Source organism: Triturus cristatus, chromosome 3_1 (genome assembly GCF_964204655.1).
Source record: "Triturus cristatus chromosome 3_1, aTriCri1.1, whole genome shotgun sequence".
NCBI lineage: Eukaryota > Metazoa > Chordata > Amphibia > Caudata > Salamandridae > Triturus > Triturus cristatus.
In genome coordinates this window covers 707,717,309-707,736,951 of record NC_140583.1, presented here as the reverse complement: position 1 = coordinate 707,736,951, position 19,643 = coordinate 707,717,309, and the positions used below count along the sequence as shown (strand labels likewise).

The 19,643-nt window shown below is 45.4% G+C and overlaps 1 protein-coding gene across 1 annotated transcript in view; it reads right to left on the bottom strand.

Annotated features, from left to right (window-relative positions):
• LOC146860824 (sperm-specific sodium:proton exchanger-like) overlaps nucleotides 1–19,643 on the bottom strand; it is a 4,630,975-nt gene that overhangs the window by 412,969 nt on the left and 4,198,363 nt on the right. Inside the window, exon 20 of the mRNA XM_085646174.1 lies at nucleotides 16,476–16,613. Within this exon, the coding sequence (XP_085502300.1) occupies nucleotides 16,476–16,613 (138 nt within the window). The remainder of the gene's footprint in view (nucleotides 1–16,475; nucleotides 16,614–19,643) is intronic.

Genomic DNA, 19,643 nt, shown 5'->3' with positions numbered 1-19,643 from the left:
CTCAGCATTTAGGAGGGAGATAGGTCTATATGACGTACAGTCCGACCTAGGTTTGCCTTCTTTATAGATTGTGACGATCGTGGCTATCCGCTGGTTGAGTGGTAGCGCCCCCTGCTCTCAACAAACATGGACCTCAGGCGAGGGGCCAGCTTGTCTTGTATAGCTTGATTGGTAGGCCGTTGGGGCCCAGAACCTTGCCTGCCTGGAAGCATCTAATCGCCGTCGCGATTTCATCATTTGTGAAGTCACTGTCTAATAGTGCTTGTTCCTCAATTTGCAGGATAGGAAGGGTAATGTCCCTGAGCATGGACTGGGAGTCCTCTTCCGTGTATGCTGTGTGTGTGCAATACATGTTGCTATAGTGGCCTGCAAACGTGTTAGCAATGGCCTGTGGCTCTGTGAGAGATAGGCCATCTTTATCGATTAGTTCAGGTACCAGTCTGGATGCCATCTCCTTCCTATCCAGCTACGCCAGGAGCTTCCCGGCTTTGTCCCCAAGGTCATACACTCTACCCTCGGTTTCCCTTGCAAAGGATTTCGCCCTCTCCGTGGCTATCGCTTTGTATTCATCTCATTTGAGCTGCAAGGCATGGATCTTTTCCTGCGTCACTCCCTCCTCTAGTCCGAGGACCTCACTCTCTACTGCCACCAGGTCCTTCATTCTATCTTTACGTGCACCAGCTATTAGGGAAAACGCCTGCCCTCGGACCAATGTCTTAAATGCTTCCCATAGTGTCTGGGAGGAGTCAACCGTGCCCTTGTTTGCCTGGAAGTACTGGTCTATAGCCTGTAGCAGTGCCTTACGGACACCAGGGTCTCGGAGATGCCACGGATTTATGGGGGCTATTCTACCCTCTCCACCTCGTCCCAGCGCCTGATGAGTCCATACCGGGGAGTGGTCAGATATGCCTCTCGCCATATGTCTAATTTCACGGATATATGTTAGTTGCGTTGCTGGGACGATAGCATAATCAATACGGGAAAGCCTGTTGTGTGCCCTGGAGTGAAAGGTGTGTTGGACACTATTTGAGTGAAATGCTCTCCATGTGTCAGTTAATTCAAGTATCTCTAGGAAATCAGGTAACCATCTGGCTGTTGTTCAAGTGTCTCGCGGGGGGAGACCACAGAGTTAATTTTCCCTCCTGTCAGCAATAGGCCTTCCGGTAGTGAGAGCAACAGAGCTCCCAGGTATTTGAATGTGCGAGACTGCAGTCCTGGTGGGACATAGACGGACACACAGGTGATTGTACGCCCTTCCCACTGTCCCGTGATCCCCATGTATCGCCCTAGGCAGTCCGCCCATGTGGAATGGATCATGAAGGGGAGGGAGTTCCGCATCCATATACCCACACCTCAGGAGCCAATGGTGAAACCTGCGTGCGCCACTAGCTTGTTGCCCCATCTGTTCAGTGCCTTGCAGGAATTGTCCACCAGATGGGTCTCTTGGAGGAGTACTACGTCTGGGGCATGTCTCCTGATATATTGAAGCACAACACAGCTCTTGATCCAGCTCAGAAGTTTAAGATTGCAGACCCACGCATGTGTGCAATAAGTGATTGGAAGTCAACAACTCCTCCCATATGACAATGCCTTTTTGTGCCGATTCATGCCAAACAAAACAAACAACATTGTCCCAACCCCAACTACCCCCTCCCTGCCCCCCTGCACTCTGGGCCTTAAACTGCCCAGGAGATCGTAGCGTTCTCGTACTTGAGTGGCGGACCCGCTCTGGCATTTTGAAGAATTATGTCTCTGTCGCGGTAGTTCAGCACACGTGCCACCATCGGTCGTGGGGGAGCTCCAGGTTTCGGCTGTCCCCCTTGTGCGCCCTTTCAATCACAAAGAGTTTGGACAAGCCTTTAGGCTGTAGGTGGGTGAGTATAAGGTCTTCAACAAATAGGTCCAGCGCCTGCCCCTCCGCCCGCTCTGGCACTCCCAAAATTTGCACATTGTTGTGGCGGGTGCGACCCTCATAATCGTCGAGCTTACTCTCCGCAAACTTCCAAAAGGACTGTAATTCACGTATCTCGGTCTGCAGGTGTGATGTGTCGTCCACCAGGCTCGTGGTGGTGATCTCCAGTTGCTTGATTTTTGCATTCATCTTTGACAGGTCTGCTCGTATCAACGTGACGTCCATGGAGATTACATCCATTCTTTGTTCCATAGATGACCGCACCCCAGAAATGGCCACCTCTCCGGCAGTGACCCGTTTATTGGGGGGCTCAACACCCACTGGTGATTACGTTACCGGTGTCACAGCAGGGTTGGAGGCAGCGGTGTCCAGCCACAGCAGATCTGTGTCCACGGGCTTGCAGGTTACTCCGCCAGTGTGCTCGGGGCTTCCAGTGCATCCAGCTCTGAAGCTAAGAATGCAGCAATCCACAGGGGAAGCATCGCCCCAGTCACTCCAACAAAGTCCTGGCCCTTGGCCACGTTCAAGTACTCCAGTGCAGCCACTGCTACCCCTCACCACCTTTGGATTCAGTGTTGTTCCCGGGGGTTCCTGTCACCACGGCCTCACCCTCCAGGCAGGAGCATGCCGGCATCAGGAGTGTCCCACAACTGCGCAGCTTCAGGCAATGAGCACAATTCGGAGCCTCTGACAATCACTGAGCGCTGGACGTCCCCCGCAGAGGTCGCAGTTGTCCCTGGGGAGCGAGACATAGCAGCTGGTACCGGGCGCTCCACTCGCTTGAGATCTTGCGAGGGAGCGTTCCCGCCGTGAGAAAAAGTCTCAGGGAGCAAAGTTTCTCTCAGCCAGGTAGGGGCCCCGGCCGGCACCCCACGGTCTCTGCCGTGCGTCCTTATGTCGTCGGCCACAGCGGGCACTCCACTGCCCGGCTGCAGCTCCCATGAAGGCCGCAGTCATCAAGCGACGGATCTCCAGACACCGGGGGTGCACAGCCGTGGTTTTGACGTCGATAGAGTCAGCGGGGGCTCCGTTTCCAGTTTCGGAGCTCGGAGGACGGATACGTTTGCTGGATAGTCGTGGAGTAGGGGTTTTAGGATGGAGCGAGTCTAATCCGCAGCCGCCATGCTTCGCTGCTTGGCCACGCCCCGGGGGTTTGCAATCTTGATTAAAAAAAAAAGACTCCCCTGTTCGAACTTACTCGTTCATGGTAGATCTTAATGGCTGATTTGTAGGGGTGACGGGAACCTGGGGGTCAACGTAAGCTCACGCTTATTTGTGTCTAGGCACCACCCAGACTGCAATCCCCTGTCTGCTCAAAGTAGCTGACATCCTCCTAGAGACTCCTGAATCCTTCCATGTGATAGGGGACGATTTCAATTATGTTATGTGAGGGTCACTAGACCGTTCAGAGAGCAATGACAGGGCGACAGGCACTACCCCACTTGCACGCTTCGCTGACACATTTAGGCTCACAGACATATGGTGGTACCAACAACCACACAATAGACAGTCCTCATATTTCTCGGGGCGCATAGTGTCTACTCTAGGCTGGACTACGTCTTTGTCCCCTCATGTGAGCTGGAAGAGATTAGTTGGACTGATTACCTCACGTGTGGGTTGTCGGATCACTTACCTTTGTGAGCACACCTGGGGACTAGGACTCAGGACCCACACCGTGGAGACTGAACGAATGGGACTTTCAAAACAGTGCAATCATACGTGGCCTTTGGGCTGACACTGAGATTTTCTTTACTGAAAACAAGGGCATGGTAGCCTCTAGGGTCACGCTGTGGGAGGTATATAAAACGGTGCTGTGAGACAGGGCCCAGAACCGAATAGCATGGGAAAAGAAAAAGGCAAGGGAGAAACTAGAGCAGCTGGAACATCAGATACTTTCCCAATAGGGGAAGCCATAGCCATGCCAGATCCACTGACTACCCGGCAATCTGAAGCCCTTAGGCTGGAATACAGAAAGTTGGGTCATGACGAGGCAAAACAGCAGAGACTAGCCACATTCCACCGACTCTATGAGGTCAGCGACAAAGCCGGAAAATTGATAGCCTGACTGAGTAGGAAAGAAGACGAGACTAGATGGGTGGAATCTATTGTGAATGGCCATTGAGTGACTCTCTCCACTGATGAGCAAAAAGTGTTGGCATTTGCTAAATACTATAAAGAATTATATGGAATGAGACCACCCAGCGGCCCAGCCACTCTTGACGACTACCCAAAAGACACGCAGACCCCTAGACTAGATGAGGGCACTATGGAAGCACTCGATGGAGACTTGCCATCATGGAAGTAGGCGAAGCTGTGGATCGGCTACGCTTGAGAAGAACCCCTGGCCCAAACGTAATACCCACAGAGCTCTATAACAGTTGGAAAGACTTACTAAGCCCCTATCTCCTAGTCCTCTACCAAGACGCCTATAATGAGGGTATCCTTCCACTACACCTTCGGACAGCGACCATAGTGGCCATACATAAGGAAGGTAAACCCAGAGATAGATGTGACTCATCTCGCCCCATCTCTTTGCTGAATACAAAAGTTAAAATACTGGCAAGAATTCTGGCAACTCGACTTCTATGTATTATGACAACTCTCATCCACTGCGACCAATCCGGATTCATGCCCGGTCGGGCCACCCGATAGAATCTCAGCAGAACTGGTTGATGGCGGTCAAGGACTGCGATGTCCTGCACGTTTTTTTGTCATTAGATGTCGAAAAAGCATTTGACACAGTGCATTGGCCCTTTTTAGATTACACCTTGGCCAAATTTGGGTTCGGCCTTAAGTTTAGGAAATGGGTGGCATTGCTATACACCTCCCCGAGAGTGGCTGTGCGAGTCAATGGCAGGCATTCCCAAGACTTCCCTATTGACTGTGGGACCAGACAGGAGTGCTCCTTATCTCCACTTTGATTTGCGCTAGTGGTGGAACCCCTGGTTTGTATGATTAGGTAGCATACTAGGGTGTGGTGATTCAGGGTTACCCCTAACGATCATGTGGAGTAGAAGATATCCCTATATATGGATGACATTCTTCTGTTTGTGATGGAATCCGACACTACGATCCCCACAATGTTCTAAATGATGGACGACTATGGCTGTTTCTTAGGCTGCAGGATTAACTGGCACAAGTTAGTACCGAGTTGCCCGGGCCAAATAGCCGAATGGCCTTCACTGTCAAGGGACGTATAAGTAACAAAGGAGGGATTTAAATACCTTGGGGTCTTGCATACACCCCATGTAGGGGTCTGCCGCAGACATAACATTCTGCGGGTGTTAACCAACTTTAGGCAAGACATGGACAGATAGCAAGATCTTCCTCTCACCATATTTGGCTGGGTGGCCATGTTGAAAATGATCACCCGTCACCATTTCCTATATGTCCTCCAGAATACATATCACCCTTTCCCCAAATCGATACTCAGGGAAATAGATTATGAACTCCGTTCACTGTTGTGACTGAAGGGGCACCCAAGGATTGCCCTAAAGACAATACAACTCAACCCATATAATGGGGGGCTGGAACTGCCAGTTATTGAAGCCTATTACTGGGCAGCTCATCTAACTCCCATAAACAACTGGATACATGTAGCCTGGTACCACTCCACATAAAGACTCGGAAGGGAGTAACTGACACCCCTTACATTACTACACTATCTCTATGTAGGAGAAGGGGCGCCTAAGCTGCTCTCTGCAACACATGTTACTGTGGAAGTGTGGGAAACGGCCACCAGAACCTTGGGGTTGGACCATAAGATTATTATGGTGATGCCCACTCTGGAAAGGAAAGTGGCTTGGGGAGGTGGGTAAGCTCCGAGGCTTTGAAGTCTGGGATATGCTGGGGATCTCTACTGTTGGGGGTTTCATAGATAGGGGCGAATTCAAAACCTTCTCCATCTTCTGTGCTGACTTTAAGCTACATAGCTCCCAATTCCTCAAGATTGCACCTCATTCAGTATAAAATCCTCCAAAGGGTGTATTATGATTGAGCTAAGCTACACAAAATGGTCCGGGCCGAGACCTCATACAGTCTGCACTGCCAGGCCGCAGTGGGGGACTTCTTGCACACGCTATTGGGTTGCCACCATATACAGTCATACTGTAGTGAATGTAATATTGAGGACATTCTTTCTAGCAGACCCGAAATTCATCCTTCTGGGCATCCCATGTGATGTTGACGTGACCAGACCTCAGTTGCTTTTTAGCGCCCTGGACCTAGTGGTGGTGAAGCGTGATGAAGCAAGACATTTTGTTAAACAAGACACTGTGACACTGCACAAATGGAGGAGAGGCATGGACCTGTACATGGCAGCTGAAAGGGTCACATACATGAGTAGAGGGTGCCCAAAGAAATTCACTAAGATATGGTGCAACTGGCTGAACCATTATGGTTTAATTTGCCATGATGAAGGTCCTCGGACCGCAGGTGACTGAGAGCAGAGCTAGTTGTGGCCGGATGTCCAACGGAGACATGCGGTGGAAGTGCTGTGGGAGAACCTTGATACTTTCAGTACAATAGGGGGAGTGAACCATCTACTGTAGCACCTGTTATGCTTTGACAAAATGTATGACCACAGGGGCTGAGATAATTTGAATTTCCATTATTGACCTAACTGAGACCCGTTGTTAACGTTGTGCTGGTTGTATGTTTCTCACAAAATTGAAATACAATTAAAACACTCTACTCTGATAAGCCTAAACTGCTCAATTACACTACCATAAACAGAGCACTTTGGGATTGTTTAAGCAAGCCCCTGTGAGCCAATAAGGGTCGCTTGGACTTTTTGCATAGTGTAACTCGTATTAATATGCTAAATCCAACCCATTTGTCTACTTATTGTGTATTGCCTAGTTTTAATGAACCAGACGTAAGCGAAGAAGCCAGTAACCCAGCTAATGTGGAGACTCCTTGTATCGAACGCCAACCAACCATAGCCTCCCCCTCAGATCTTAAAATCAGGATCCTATCATGGAACATCGCTGGTATAAATTCAAAGATAGACAACCCAGAGTGGTCTAAGTTTATATCAGAATATGATGTTGTATTATTGCAGGAGACCTGGTCGCTTGTGCCTACACAGTTCTCCGGGTTTTCGGCACATACCGTAGTAGCGACCAAGGGGAAGAGGGGTAGGCCTTACGGGGGCCTCTCCATATGGGTCGCAACTCATTTAGACTGCACTATCTCTGAACTAGATCTGTTCTCAGTAGATCTTCAAGGTCTGGCTCTTTTATTCAAACCCAATTTTAAACTAATTCTTATTAACGTTTACTCACGTCCATCTAGCCTATCCCAAGATTCTCCGATTTTTGACTTATAATCTACTAGTATACCAGACCTACCTAATCATGATAGACTAATAATTGCGGGTGATTTTAACTGTCAATACGAACCGCTAGTTTACCTCCCATATATATTAGAAAACGAGGAAGATAATTGTAATCTAATACCAGATCCCCAAATCCAGAAGGTAAAGGCTTGGACCCCATTAGTTATGCAAATTAATGCATTTGTCCTTACGCATTCATTGAGGGCCTGTAATGGTCGTTTAAAATCAGACCAGCCAGGGAAACCTACCTTCAAAAGGGACAATTATTCCTCCCTAATAGATTATATTCTGGTGGAGGTATCTTCTTGGAATAGTATTGTAGACTTTACCGTCATTTCTAGATTTGACAGTGACCACGATGCGTTGTTGCTTGAGATATCAATTCCTGTCTCTCAAGCATCTTCTACTATTGGCCCTATGCCCGACCGGAACCTTTCTCTGGTCAATAATAAAAGAAGAATTAGGTGGGATGCAGTAAAACGCACCCCGGACAAAATTTTAGAACTTTATGGGCTGATTCTCCCAGCGCTTCTAGAAACGGAAAGGTTATTTACCCCACTTCCAAGCGACTGGGATTTACAAGCGGTAGAATCAACGTACCTGCATCTTACCTTGGCTCTTAAAATATTCTTTAATCCCCATCAACTAAGCCCAGGCAAAATCACTTTTTTAATTCCTGGTATACTAAAGAATGTAGGCAGGCAAAATCTGCTCTTATTAATGCAATAAAAACAAAAAATAAGGCTGTATTGAAGCCTTCCAGGAAGTTTTATTACGAGACTATTAAAAATGCAAAAAAATCATGGGAGTTTGAGAAATGGGAGGCCCTCAAAATTGCCCTTTCTAATAAGGACATGAGGGGATTTTGGAAAATTATTGCCAATTCGGGCAACAAGGACGAACGATCCCCAATCCTACCGAATATCGCAGCATCTGCCTGGGAAGCCCATTTTAAGTCATTGTACTCAACTGGAGATGATCTGATTCTTACAGAGGGTCCTCTTCAGTTAGCACAATTTGACTCTTTAAATGAAATAACGGCCCAAGAAGTTGAGGGTGCTATCAAAACCCTCTCTACATCTAAAGCACCTGGCCTAGATAAAATCCCCGGGGACCTATATAAAGAAGAACCCTTGATCTGGGTCCCTTATTTATGGACCTTATTTAACGCCATCATGAAAGGTATGAACGTCCCAGATACATGGCTAGGAGCTGAAATATTCCCCATTTTTAAAAAAGGATCACCGTTGCTTCCTGCAAATTACAGGCCAATCAGCCTAATAGATGTAGCACAAAAGCTGTTTGCTAGAATTTTACTTAATCGTCTGCATTCCTGGATGGAAGAGATGAATATCTTGAGCGATTTACAGGCAGGATTTAGGAAAAGGGTGTCAACTGTTGACCAGCTCTTAAGGCTGCAATTATTATTCTGGAAGACAGTATCAATGGAGGGTGGCAGCCTCTATCTGATATTTGTCGACCTGAAAGCAGCTTTTGATATGGTCCCAAGGGATAAGCTCTGGGCGGTACTGCACAAGCTGGGAGTCCCCTTGGACCTATTAGCTATGATCATTAGACTGCACACTGGCAACTATGCGCAGGTCCGATATGGTAAGGCAGGCCAATTAACCGCGCGCTTTCCAGTCAATAGAGGAGTCAGGCAGGGATGCGTGCTAGCCCCTACCCTGCTCTGTCTTTATGTTAACGCTTTGGTTAATCATATTAATAAAACGGACCGTGGTGACTCCCCTAGACTTAATGGTAGAAAGGTTCCAGTCATGCTATTTGCAAATGACACCCTTCTTCTATCTAAATCCCCGATGGGCGTTCAACGTGTTTTAGACAGTTTTTTAGCTTTTTGCATTGACCATTTCGAAAACTAAATACATGGTTTTTAACCCAGCTAACACAACCCGGCCTAATCCCACACTCAATGGAACAACTCTAGAAAGGGTCTCACTATTTGATTACCTAGGGATCACACTTTCTGAGTCCTTTTCCTGGGCTCCCCAACTAGACAAAGCAGCTATGCGGCTTGCCCAACTATCTGGCGCGATATTAAGAATGGCTAAATATACCACACACAGGGCCCCTGGCCCCGCAGCAGAAATCTACAAAGTACAAGTAAGAAATGCAGCTCTATATGGGGCAGAGTTGTGGGGCCATTCTCAGTTGAAAGGTCTTTCTCTATTAGAGAACAAGTTTATTAGACTTTTATTGGGCCTACCGCAAAGCACCCCTCTAGTACCGCTACGCCTTGACCTGGCAATACGACCAATAGATGAAGAAGCTGGCCTACGTCCTTTAACATACTGGCGAAGACTTTGGCTCACAGATGAGCTAGGGTCCTATTGTCGTGATCTAAGTTCAATAATTGCAGTTAGCACTTCAAAGAAGTTTCCCTGGCTTGTCTATATTAAGGAGATGTGCTATAGGATTGGTTTGCCTGAACTCTGGACTAGCCCTGGGGTATTCTGTTTGACGCTCTCTCGTGCCAAACTGGTCCAGGTATATAGGCAGCATAAGCTAAGTACATTACAACAAAACACAACTCTTGGCAGTCTTTCGAGGCAGTTTTTGGTAAATAAAGACCAGTATATCGTTGAATCATTCCTGAATGAAGTGCACCCATTTCTGGCAAGGAAACTATATATCCAATTTAGGATGGGCACCTTACCTCTTAGGGACTTTACTAAGAACTGGGCCAAACAAAGAGAAAATATTTGCCCAGCCTGCGGAAGGTCGCCTGAGACAATAATCCATGTACTGTTTCTTTGCGTTGCATATAGAGCCCCCAGGAAGTATTGGCTCATTCCTCTATGTAGGAACTTAGGATTTACAAGATGTACCGAAGCCTATCGCATCTTAGCCACTGACACAAGTACTGTTGTAGTGTTTGCTGTTTCACGTTTTTTACATGCAATGTGGATTAAGCGTCTTAAGTACTAAAACTATTGTATGCTGCTATGTATATTTTCCATGGTCTATTTTTAAATCAATTTTTTTAATGCCTTTTATTATGCTCAAGTTTGCTTTTTATATGTATTTTATGCAACTTTTATGATCTTTTGATCGAAATAAAGTGTACAAATGGAATGGAATGGAAATGGCTAAATCGAAAGCCAGCTTCCTAAAGACAGGAAAAATGGATTTACACTGCCGATTCTAAACAGTGTGTCTGGTGTAATGTCCTTCCTCATAGTACCCTGCCCGTGAAACTCTAAATCAATCCCTCTGTAATGATTTAGCTATATGAGTGGGAATTGATTACAAGTATTTATGGTCAAATTTAGATTTTTAAAATGGTAGTTACCTTGTTATGGCAGATAACATTATTCCTCTTTATACCTCCCTTTATATTAAGATAATAACCAAAAATAATGCTCGAGTGAAATATGGCACTTTTGTAGTGAAAACGTCCTGTGCATGGTAATGGACATGCACCACTGTTGAGTGCCACAGCTGCAGCGATATCTGGATGCTTGGCACCAGTTTTGTGATCATGGGAGAACATGGATCATGCTAGTGTGCCGTGACTTAAGCCTGTCTCACAGACTGTAGTCTTGTTGGACCAAAGGTGACGAGCAAAATGTTGCCCTGGTAGTAGTAAAGGGCTACTTTTCTCACCCAGAGTTCAGAAGCATAAGTGCAGTGGTGGCCGCTTACCGTTTTTGTGACAAGTGATCAGCAGAGTGGACAGGCATTTTTATCTTTGTCACTGAAGTGGTGTCTACCAGCTCACTCATGTAAATTTCCGCTGCTGTGTACCTAACTCGCTCTTGGCTTACACTATGGTATTTAGTGATTTGCGAGTGCATGCGCGTGTTGTAATGTATGTGTGCTTGTGTATGGTACAGTACATGGAGGCCTGTTGTTCCATCTTGGATTCTTGAAAGCACAGGGACCTAGAGAGGCATGTGGAGGAGCCATCTCTGACAGATTGTAGATTGCCTGCATTACTGAGAGCTGGGTGGAACACACTGGAGGAAGGGATAGCCAGACTCTCTTAAACAATTAAAAAGGGTTCTTGGATTCTGAAATGATCACTGGTCAGTGGGACCTGGGCACATCTCAGGAAGGAGATAGGGCTGATAAGGGAATCATGAAGAATCGGTTTGGTGGCCTTGGTACCCTTTTCATAGGCATATATCAGTGAGGCTGCCAGGTGTGATCCTCTCGTCACTTCCATGGCTTGTTTGTGGGACTATCAAGTTTGGAGTCGCTCTTGCCATGACAGACTGCTTCCTGGACAAAGGACAGGACAGAGGAGTGGGCTCTCCAATGGGAGCAATCATCCCATCATGAGCTTCAAAGACTCAAAAACTAAAACCTGTGTCTGGAAATGGATTATAAAAAGGGGAACCTGAGCCTATCATAATTGTCAAACTGGAGCTATATATCCGTGTGGAGAAGCTCACCATGACTTCTGCTGGTTGTGACCAGTCCTGGGGACTGAGGTCTGCCAGTTTCCCATCTGCAGGAGGGGACACTGCTCAGGAGAACCAAGACCACTCAACCTGCAGAACAAATACTTTTGTGAGATTTTCGGTCTGCATTGAGGACAATTGTGCCAATGGGGCCATATGCCCTATTGTTGCTATTAATGACCTCTGTTGCAAAATGGAGGACTCGGGGAAGATATGGGCTGTTGCCCTGATACAGCGCAAGGGTGAATACGCGGGCTGCCACCTGTGCAGTGTTGTGACCAAAAAGGCCCACTGCATTTTGTGAGCTGTTCACAACACCTGTTGCCAGGAGGGAGTCTGGGTGAAGATAAGGGGCGTCCCCCTGGTCACACCGCCTTGAAGAAATAGGCTATCGCCAGTGTAGTGTTGTGATCCAAAGCGGCCGTTGCCCTCAGTGCGCTGTTCGCGAACCCGCCATATGCCGGGGTGGGGGCCCGTAGTGAAGATAAGGGGCATCGCATTGGTACAGTGCTGTAACAAGGAAGAGCCCACTAGTGGTTATAGGGTAGCCCTGTTTCCCTCGGCACCTGGGCATTAATAAGTAATCTACAGTGGATGCTGTTGGGTCAAACATTCACTTTTTGTTTTTTTTATACATGAACAAGATTCAGACATATATGGCTGTCATATGTACGATTATGTCCACAAACATGAAAGAGGTGACATGAATAAAGTAAGACAAAGTGACACAGTGGTGATATCAGTGTAAGGTAGAGAAGTTTGTTACATCTATATATACAAAAACAATGGTCCGACCTTTAGTAGTTATATATGTCCTCCTTAATGACCCTGGTAATAGTTATTTTAGTCATAGGGTGAGGGGACTGAAGGACATTGCCTAAAAACACATCGACGTTTCGACCTAGGATTGTGCGCAAATCAAAAGACGTCATGGCCGGTCTTCATCAGGACTGGCAAAGTGGAAGGTATGGACAGCCTATACACAATTATTAAAAAATGAGTTAAGGATTAGGTGCACCAAAGACACCTGCTGCCTCGATGCAGAATTCAGATTTCTGGTCATCCCATGGGGCCGCTGATGAGCAGCAGGCCCTGTCAAAACCACCGCACCATGTGGGAAGGGGTAAGACTGTGTGCCGAGCCATCAAGCGCTAGGAGAACTTAATCTGACTAGGAGAGCTACTATGCTGGGATACTTTGACTGAGGCCATCAAGCCCTATGAGAACTTGCTCTCTGTTTAAGAAGCTATCATGAACTACTAAGGCCCGTACTTTCTAGCTGGGCCTAATCTGAATGATCACTTCACATGAATGGATAAGCAAGAGGTTCTCAGGGACGTACTTAGACAATATTAGCATGCCAGACTTACAAATATTGTGTGTATTATTTGTTGTGTGCTGTATTTCAATTTGTGTTCTTATCTAAATACAATTTTTCTTTTAAATAATAGCTAGGATCTGGCTCAACATTGCTTTTTTGTGTTGCTGGACGTGTTTTGAGTGGTGAGTCTGTGCATCTTGCATCTACCTCTCCCCCGAGAAGCCTTAGAATGCTTTGACCCAGGTTACTACTGAGAGTCAAGTGCTGAAGGGGTAGTTCTTGGCCCAGTTACTCAAGATCCATTGAAAGCCATTCCCCGACACATCAGGAGTATAACCCTCATGGCGGGGCTCATTAGCTTCTGCTTGGACTGTGTTCCTCTGAAAGGAGTTCTGACAAGCACTTGCTTCACCAGCAGTGTGACCAATTTATTTCCCAATACATCATTCCCTTATATATGGCAACTCAAATGTGCAAAAGCAGTTGCTCTTTGAATTTTTTATTTTTGTTTTATTTGCAACATTCGTTTGATAGATACCATCATCTAACTAATAACACTTTGGACCAGGTGTATTATTTACTAGTTGCAAAATACTGGTAGCAATGTGCAACCAGTAAAGATTTACACAAATAAAGTTCTGTACTCTTAGATCAGTTTGTAAAAAGCAGAATTGGAAAATAAAAAAGAACTGTAAGTCACACATTGCATCTAGAATCTGATTGGCCACACTTACAGACATGGTAGCCTGCAAGGATCAACAGTCCACCATGTCTGTGATTGATTTTCAATAAAGTAAGCCATTTTTCCTTAAAGGAAACAGGACTGCTTTTGGCAATAAAAGTTTATGTAGGATTTGACAGTGTTTCCCCATATTGCATACTGAACTGCCTTTTACAGGAAGTGTTTTGGCGGTTTGCAGGCTACTCTTGATCTTCTCAGAGGCGGGGCAAATTTTGGGACCCATCATAATTAACAGGTGTGTGTGAGAAGGCATACCTCTTTCGACGCTTGTTTTCAGCCTACATTCATTCAAATCAGGGATGTCTATAGTGTTGATGGTGCCCTGTGTGACAATGTTTGTTGGTGCCCCCTCCTTAACTTCCTTCACAGATTCCCTTTCTTCCACCTGCAAATGATGCCCCCAATTTCTCCTTAGACCCTCTCCTACATTTATTTATTTTATAGTGGTACTTAGTCCCGTTATAGAGGGTCAGAGAGCTTTACATCACAAACATATTATCCAGAGATATTGAGTGATGCAAGTGTGTCAATCAATGTATATGAAATGTTACTTAAGACAATGAGTTCTACAAGGTGAAGAAGTCATGTAATCTATACTGTTAGGCATTATATATTAAGTGTGCTTGGTCTGGAGAAACAAAGGGACAGAAGTACTACGTTTCCCTATAGTGCGGTAGCCAAAGTTGCTGCACTTGCGTGAAAAGGAAAGTACCCATCAGCACCATATTTACTATAATATTATGCTGTTGCTCTTTCCTCTAGTGCTGGTGTATCTTAGCCTGCCTTATGTCAATGCACATGCCCTTGCACTGTAGTGCAAGAGTGTATGCATAGTGTCAAGCATAGGTTTTATCCTGGAACAGTAACCTTCCAGCACAAAAGGTCTATGCTTAGACAAAGCTGGAAAGGTTTGGAGATAATAAATCTTTTCTTGGACCTTGCACCTACCTCAAGGAGGCATCATTTTTTTAATGCAAATCCCATTCTACCAAAGCTAGTAGATAGAGATTAGGGTCAATGGAAGGTTGCATGGGAGAGCCCATGCACCCCCTAAGGTATGCCTCCTTGACGTAAAGTAGAGAATAGTGCTTCCTTGTGTTATATTATTGCTACTGTCTAACACAATTCAGGTTTTATTTGTAAAATAAGCCCCAAAACAACACATTGCACCAGCTTTTCATCACTTGTAAAATGTAAACCAGGCTCAAAGTGTTAGTAAATGAGCATATAAACTAAAGATTTGAAATGTAACACAATGATTGGGGCTGTCATACTAATACAATTGTATTAGTAATCAAAGGAACCCTTTCTTGCAACCTTAGAATAATGAAAGATTGAGGGAAAAAATAATAATGTCCTAAACCTCTACTTTTCAATTTGCATGAGTGCTTTTATGTCATTTCATAGCTCAATGTGCAATATTAGACTTGTAAATTAAGAACTCCAAGTAACAAAAGGGCCTCTGTGACAAAAGTAGCAACCCTGCAAGCAATCTACAAGAAAAAAAACAAATCTGTGTTCTGCATGTCACACGTTGTGCTCTGGAGCAGAAACATTAACCCTCTATGCTAGTTTATCATGTTAAAACTGTGACTAGATAAATCACAGATCTCGCTGCTAAACGCTTTAACCACCAGAGTTATCATGCCGTTTTTATTATCCCCTGAAAACTGCAGGGCACACAATGATCTCTGCAGGCTGCTCAGACCTCGCCTCAGCCTGCCAGACAATGGGCAATCCCGCAACCTTGGCACCCAGTGCTTTTCTTGCTGCTTCACTATCATAACAGCTAAGTTTGCTAAAGAATAGGCTTTCATCTGTGGGAACAATCGTGACATTCCGATAAAAATGCCAGTGGAGACTTGCACCAATAAAAAGTGGTGCGGCAGCACAGGGGTTAGGGGCGGGTCGGGTAAATAAAAATTTTAAAAAAAGACTTACATGCGTTAACGGCCGCTTCGGGGCTCCTCTCCTCCTGTCAGTTCATGGGCCACATAACGCAGGTTCCCAGACTCCCCACCCAATTCAGACACTGCTCTCATGCTCTTACCAAGCATGAGAGAAGTGTTGGGATTGGCTTGAGCAGGTTGGTTTGAGGCTCACTCAGGGACAGGGAGCCTGTGTCTTTTCTCCACCCAGTTGTGCAACACAGCTGGGTTGGAGAAATATAAGTGCGCATGTCGGTTTGGCCAGCCTATGACAGCCGGCCAAACTGACACTGAATTTACAAGTGCCCACCCCTCCACCTCCCAGCCGCTGTAGGCAGAGAGGATGGCATGGCCCTGCCCCTGACTCGCATCGGCTCAGTCAGTGAAAAATAAAATGTAAATAAAATAATAATAAAATTGTTTTAATGTCATTTCAGGTTTTATCTGCTGGCTCTTGAGTAGTGGGGCGACGCTTCTCTGTCATTACGAAGAAGCCGCCGCTGAAAAACGTGTGTTGTTTTAAGGAGACTCCACCCTTTCCAGATCGTTTGCACCCCAGTGCAGCCCATCTGCCACGAATCGAGCAGCTTGCTGGGACAGCACCTTTCTGCCAGCCAGACAACCTTTAGACACAGTTTCTAACTGAACTCGGTTTGAGGCTCTGCTACAGGAAGTGTGATAATGACAAGCCAACACTCTCGGTCATAAATCTATGCAACTGCCTGCTTCCGAGAGCGAGGTAACATTGCTTTAGAGCCATGCAAATTGTCATACGATGAAATAAGATTGACAGTGACAAAGACTTACCTGATATTCTAATGTTTCCTTGAAAATGAGTAGTGCTGTACGAATTGCGACTGTTAGCCATATTTTGTACGTCAAGGAAGGATAGTCTGAAAATAATTCGAAGGCCTCGTATAGGTCATTGATTGCGATAAAACAGGTCTGAAATATCAAAAGCGAAAACAAACCTTACATTAAAAATAAAACAAGGACCTAGTATTCTGTACTACATTGAATTGGATACATTGACTATGATGTTAGATCTGAGCATCTCGAATGTTACTACATTTGAACAGATATAATGTTAAAATACATTTAAGATATACATTTTGTTTTCTTCTCTTTAATGTTTCCAAGCAAAAAAAAAAGTCTCCCCTGGCCCTAAAGTTAAACTAGACTCATGGCTGAAAAAATAAATTACTATTGAAATGTATCTCAGATTATCAGTTCAGGAAGGGATCCTACCTGAGCATAATGCTACCACCCGATTTATTTTTATTTTTTAAAGAAGCCAGCTGGTAAACATCGAAGATACGTCTCAGTGCTTATATGTGGAGCTCAGTTTGGTGTACTGGTCATTCGGTTGGTCTTGTGAGGCAGAGCTCCAGCCTGCAACAATTCCCTCCATGGGGAGGTGTCGGTGCTGATAAGTTTAGTGGCCTTGGGAAGTGCGCCTCTTCTCTCTGGGGAAATATGATCAGCCGTTTTGTTCTGCTCAGACGACAGGGCAACTGTGACATCACTACCCATTTGTAACAAAGCTGTTACTGTAACTAAACACACTGCCTTTTTGTAGGCTTTCTACTAATAGACATTAACTGCCTGTCTGAAATAAGATAAAGAAACACCGACCTGTAACAGTACACCAGTTGTTTTTCTCCATTTGCATTCCTACCAACTTGAATCCTTTCTAGCTATGGAATGACCAGGTTAAAAAACATAAAATGGTGATCCTTCTGTCACCCAAGGGCACCTATCCAATTAGGCGAAATCCCAAAATCCAAGCCCACATCAATTTCCAATACTTTTGCTGCTATTTCAGCTGCAGTGTACTTTTGAAGATATTTGTGTCCTACAGGTTTGCCAAATGATGTAGGGAAGTTAAATTAACAAGTATAAGTGAATGATTTTTGTGTCTGGTTTTGTAGATGGGCAAGTGGGTGAGTGTACTAATGAGAGAAGAGTTGGTTGCTTAAATGAGTGTATGGGTGGATAAATGAGTATGTGACTGAGAGCATTGACAAGAACAGGGTGGATGGGTTCAAAGTTAAATGAATGGTTAAATAACTAACTGTATTGATGGCTGGATGTATTTGTAAGTCTACGAATGGATTAATAAGTGAGTACCTGGATGAATGGAGGCAGGTAATACCTATAGTCCAGGATAATGCTTCAGGCAGCAGTGGTAATAGCCTAATAATAAATGTCAAGAGTTACCAACACTATCCCAGTGCAAGCATTATATCCAGGGTAAACTCCACTGTACCAGGAATGTCAACAATATAGACAAAGAACTACAAAGAATATGCCAGTACTAAGGGAGGGTTTAGGAAGCTGGGCTTATTTGCAGATATACCCCCACTTATTTCCCCCCATTTGAACTACTGGACCCACACAAAAACTGCATGCTGCCTGCCATTTCAGGATGCATGAAATAGTGAAAACTACTTTGAAAACACATGCACACTGTATATACTATATGTAAGTCACCCCACAGCAGGCCTTAGAGTCCTAATTCAGGGTGTATTATATTACATGTGAGGGCATATCTGCAGATCTGCCCTTTGATGTCTCCTTCCATTGCCACGACACTGCAAGCGATCAGGAAGACCTCGTAAGCAAAGGTACTGGGCACTGGTCATTATGAGTCACCCACAGGTACCACCAGTGTAATGCTTCATCATCGGATCCTCACCCACTATACCTAGTGTGAGTGGGTGGGCTCAACGCAGTTTGTAAGGGGAGCTCTTTTACTAAGGGATTACAAATGCAAGTTACAATTTTCTTCAGGATCCGAAATCCTGTTTTCTATCAAGGTGCTTTGGCAAAAATAAAAACGGTGGGATGTTCAGTGGGTATGATTACCCCTACCATCAATGGGCCAACATGTTTCAGCCTGTATCTAGTGCCACCAACGGTCAGCAGCCTTTCTTCAGAATCAAAATTATTTGTAGAATCTCTCGGTATGTAGTTGGTAATACCAGCTAATACAAGCATGAGACTATATCATACAAAGGGGTCAAAAGTACCCCATAGCAGAAATACAACTGTGTGTTTTTTGGTTTCAGAAACCATAAAGAGGAAAAGGTCCACTATGCTCTGTATCTTTGCATGCTTCATGATGTCTGTATGAACTAATATTCGAAACTGCCAACATTTTTCACCTCATTTCTGCAGGTAGAAAATGTCAGCAGCTTGACCCCGGAAATTAAGAAAAAACACCTGAAAAGGACACACTTTTTCCAGGTCTGTGTGGTTATTCCCCATTCTGGCAACAAATCTCTTAAGTACCTAATTTTGATGTTGGAATACCAGCCGTAATGGGGGATTCTGGCTCCCCAAACCCCCACACCAAAATCCAACATTCTGAGGGCCTATAGGGAACGCCTGTTTACAGTACTTACTCCTCTACCCACTACCACTGTATACCTACCACATAACAAACCCACCCGTCATAAGTCACACACTTGGCCACAATTTCCCCGAACACATATCTCAATAATCAAAAACATTTACCCACAATGTGCCCCCATCTTACTCATTCAGCTACCAGGCCATCAAACATCTATCAATCAATCAATCAATCAATCAATTAGGGGTTTATAAAACACGCTACGCACCTGCAAGGATCTCAAGGCGCTGGGGAGGGGGGGCAGCTGCGTATCAGTCGAAGAGCCAGGTCTTGAGATCCTTTCTGAACGTGTGCAGGGTCAGGGAGCGTCTGATATTTACCGGGAGCTCGTTCTAGGTCTTGGCTGTGATGTAGGAGAAGGCTCTCCCGCCTGTTCTGTTCCTGCGGATGCGGGGGACCTCTGCCAGGGCGAGGTCGGCGGAACGGAGGTTCCTCTTGGGTATGTGGAAGGATACTCTCTTGTTAAGATATTTGGGTCTGATGTGGTTGAGGGATTTGGAGGCGTGGGTGAGGAGTTTGAAGGTGACCCTCTTCTTGACGGGGAGTCAGTGGAGGTCTCG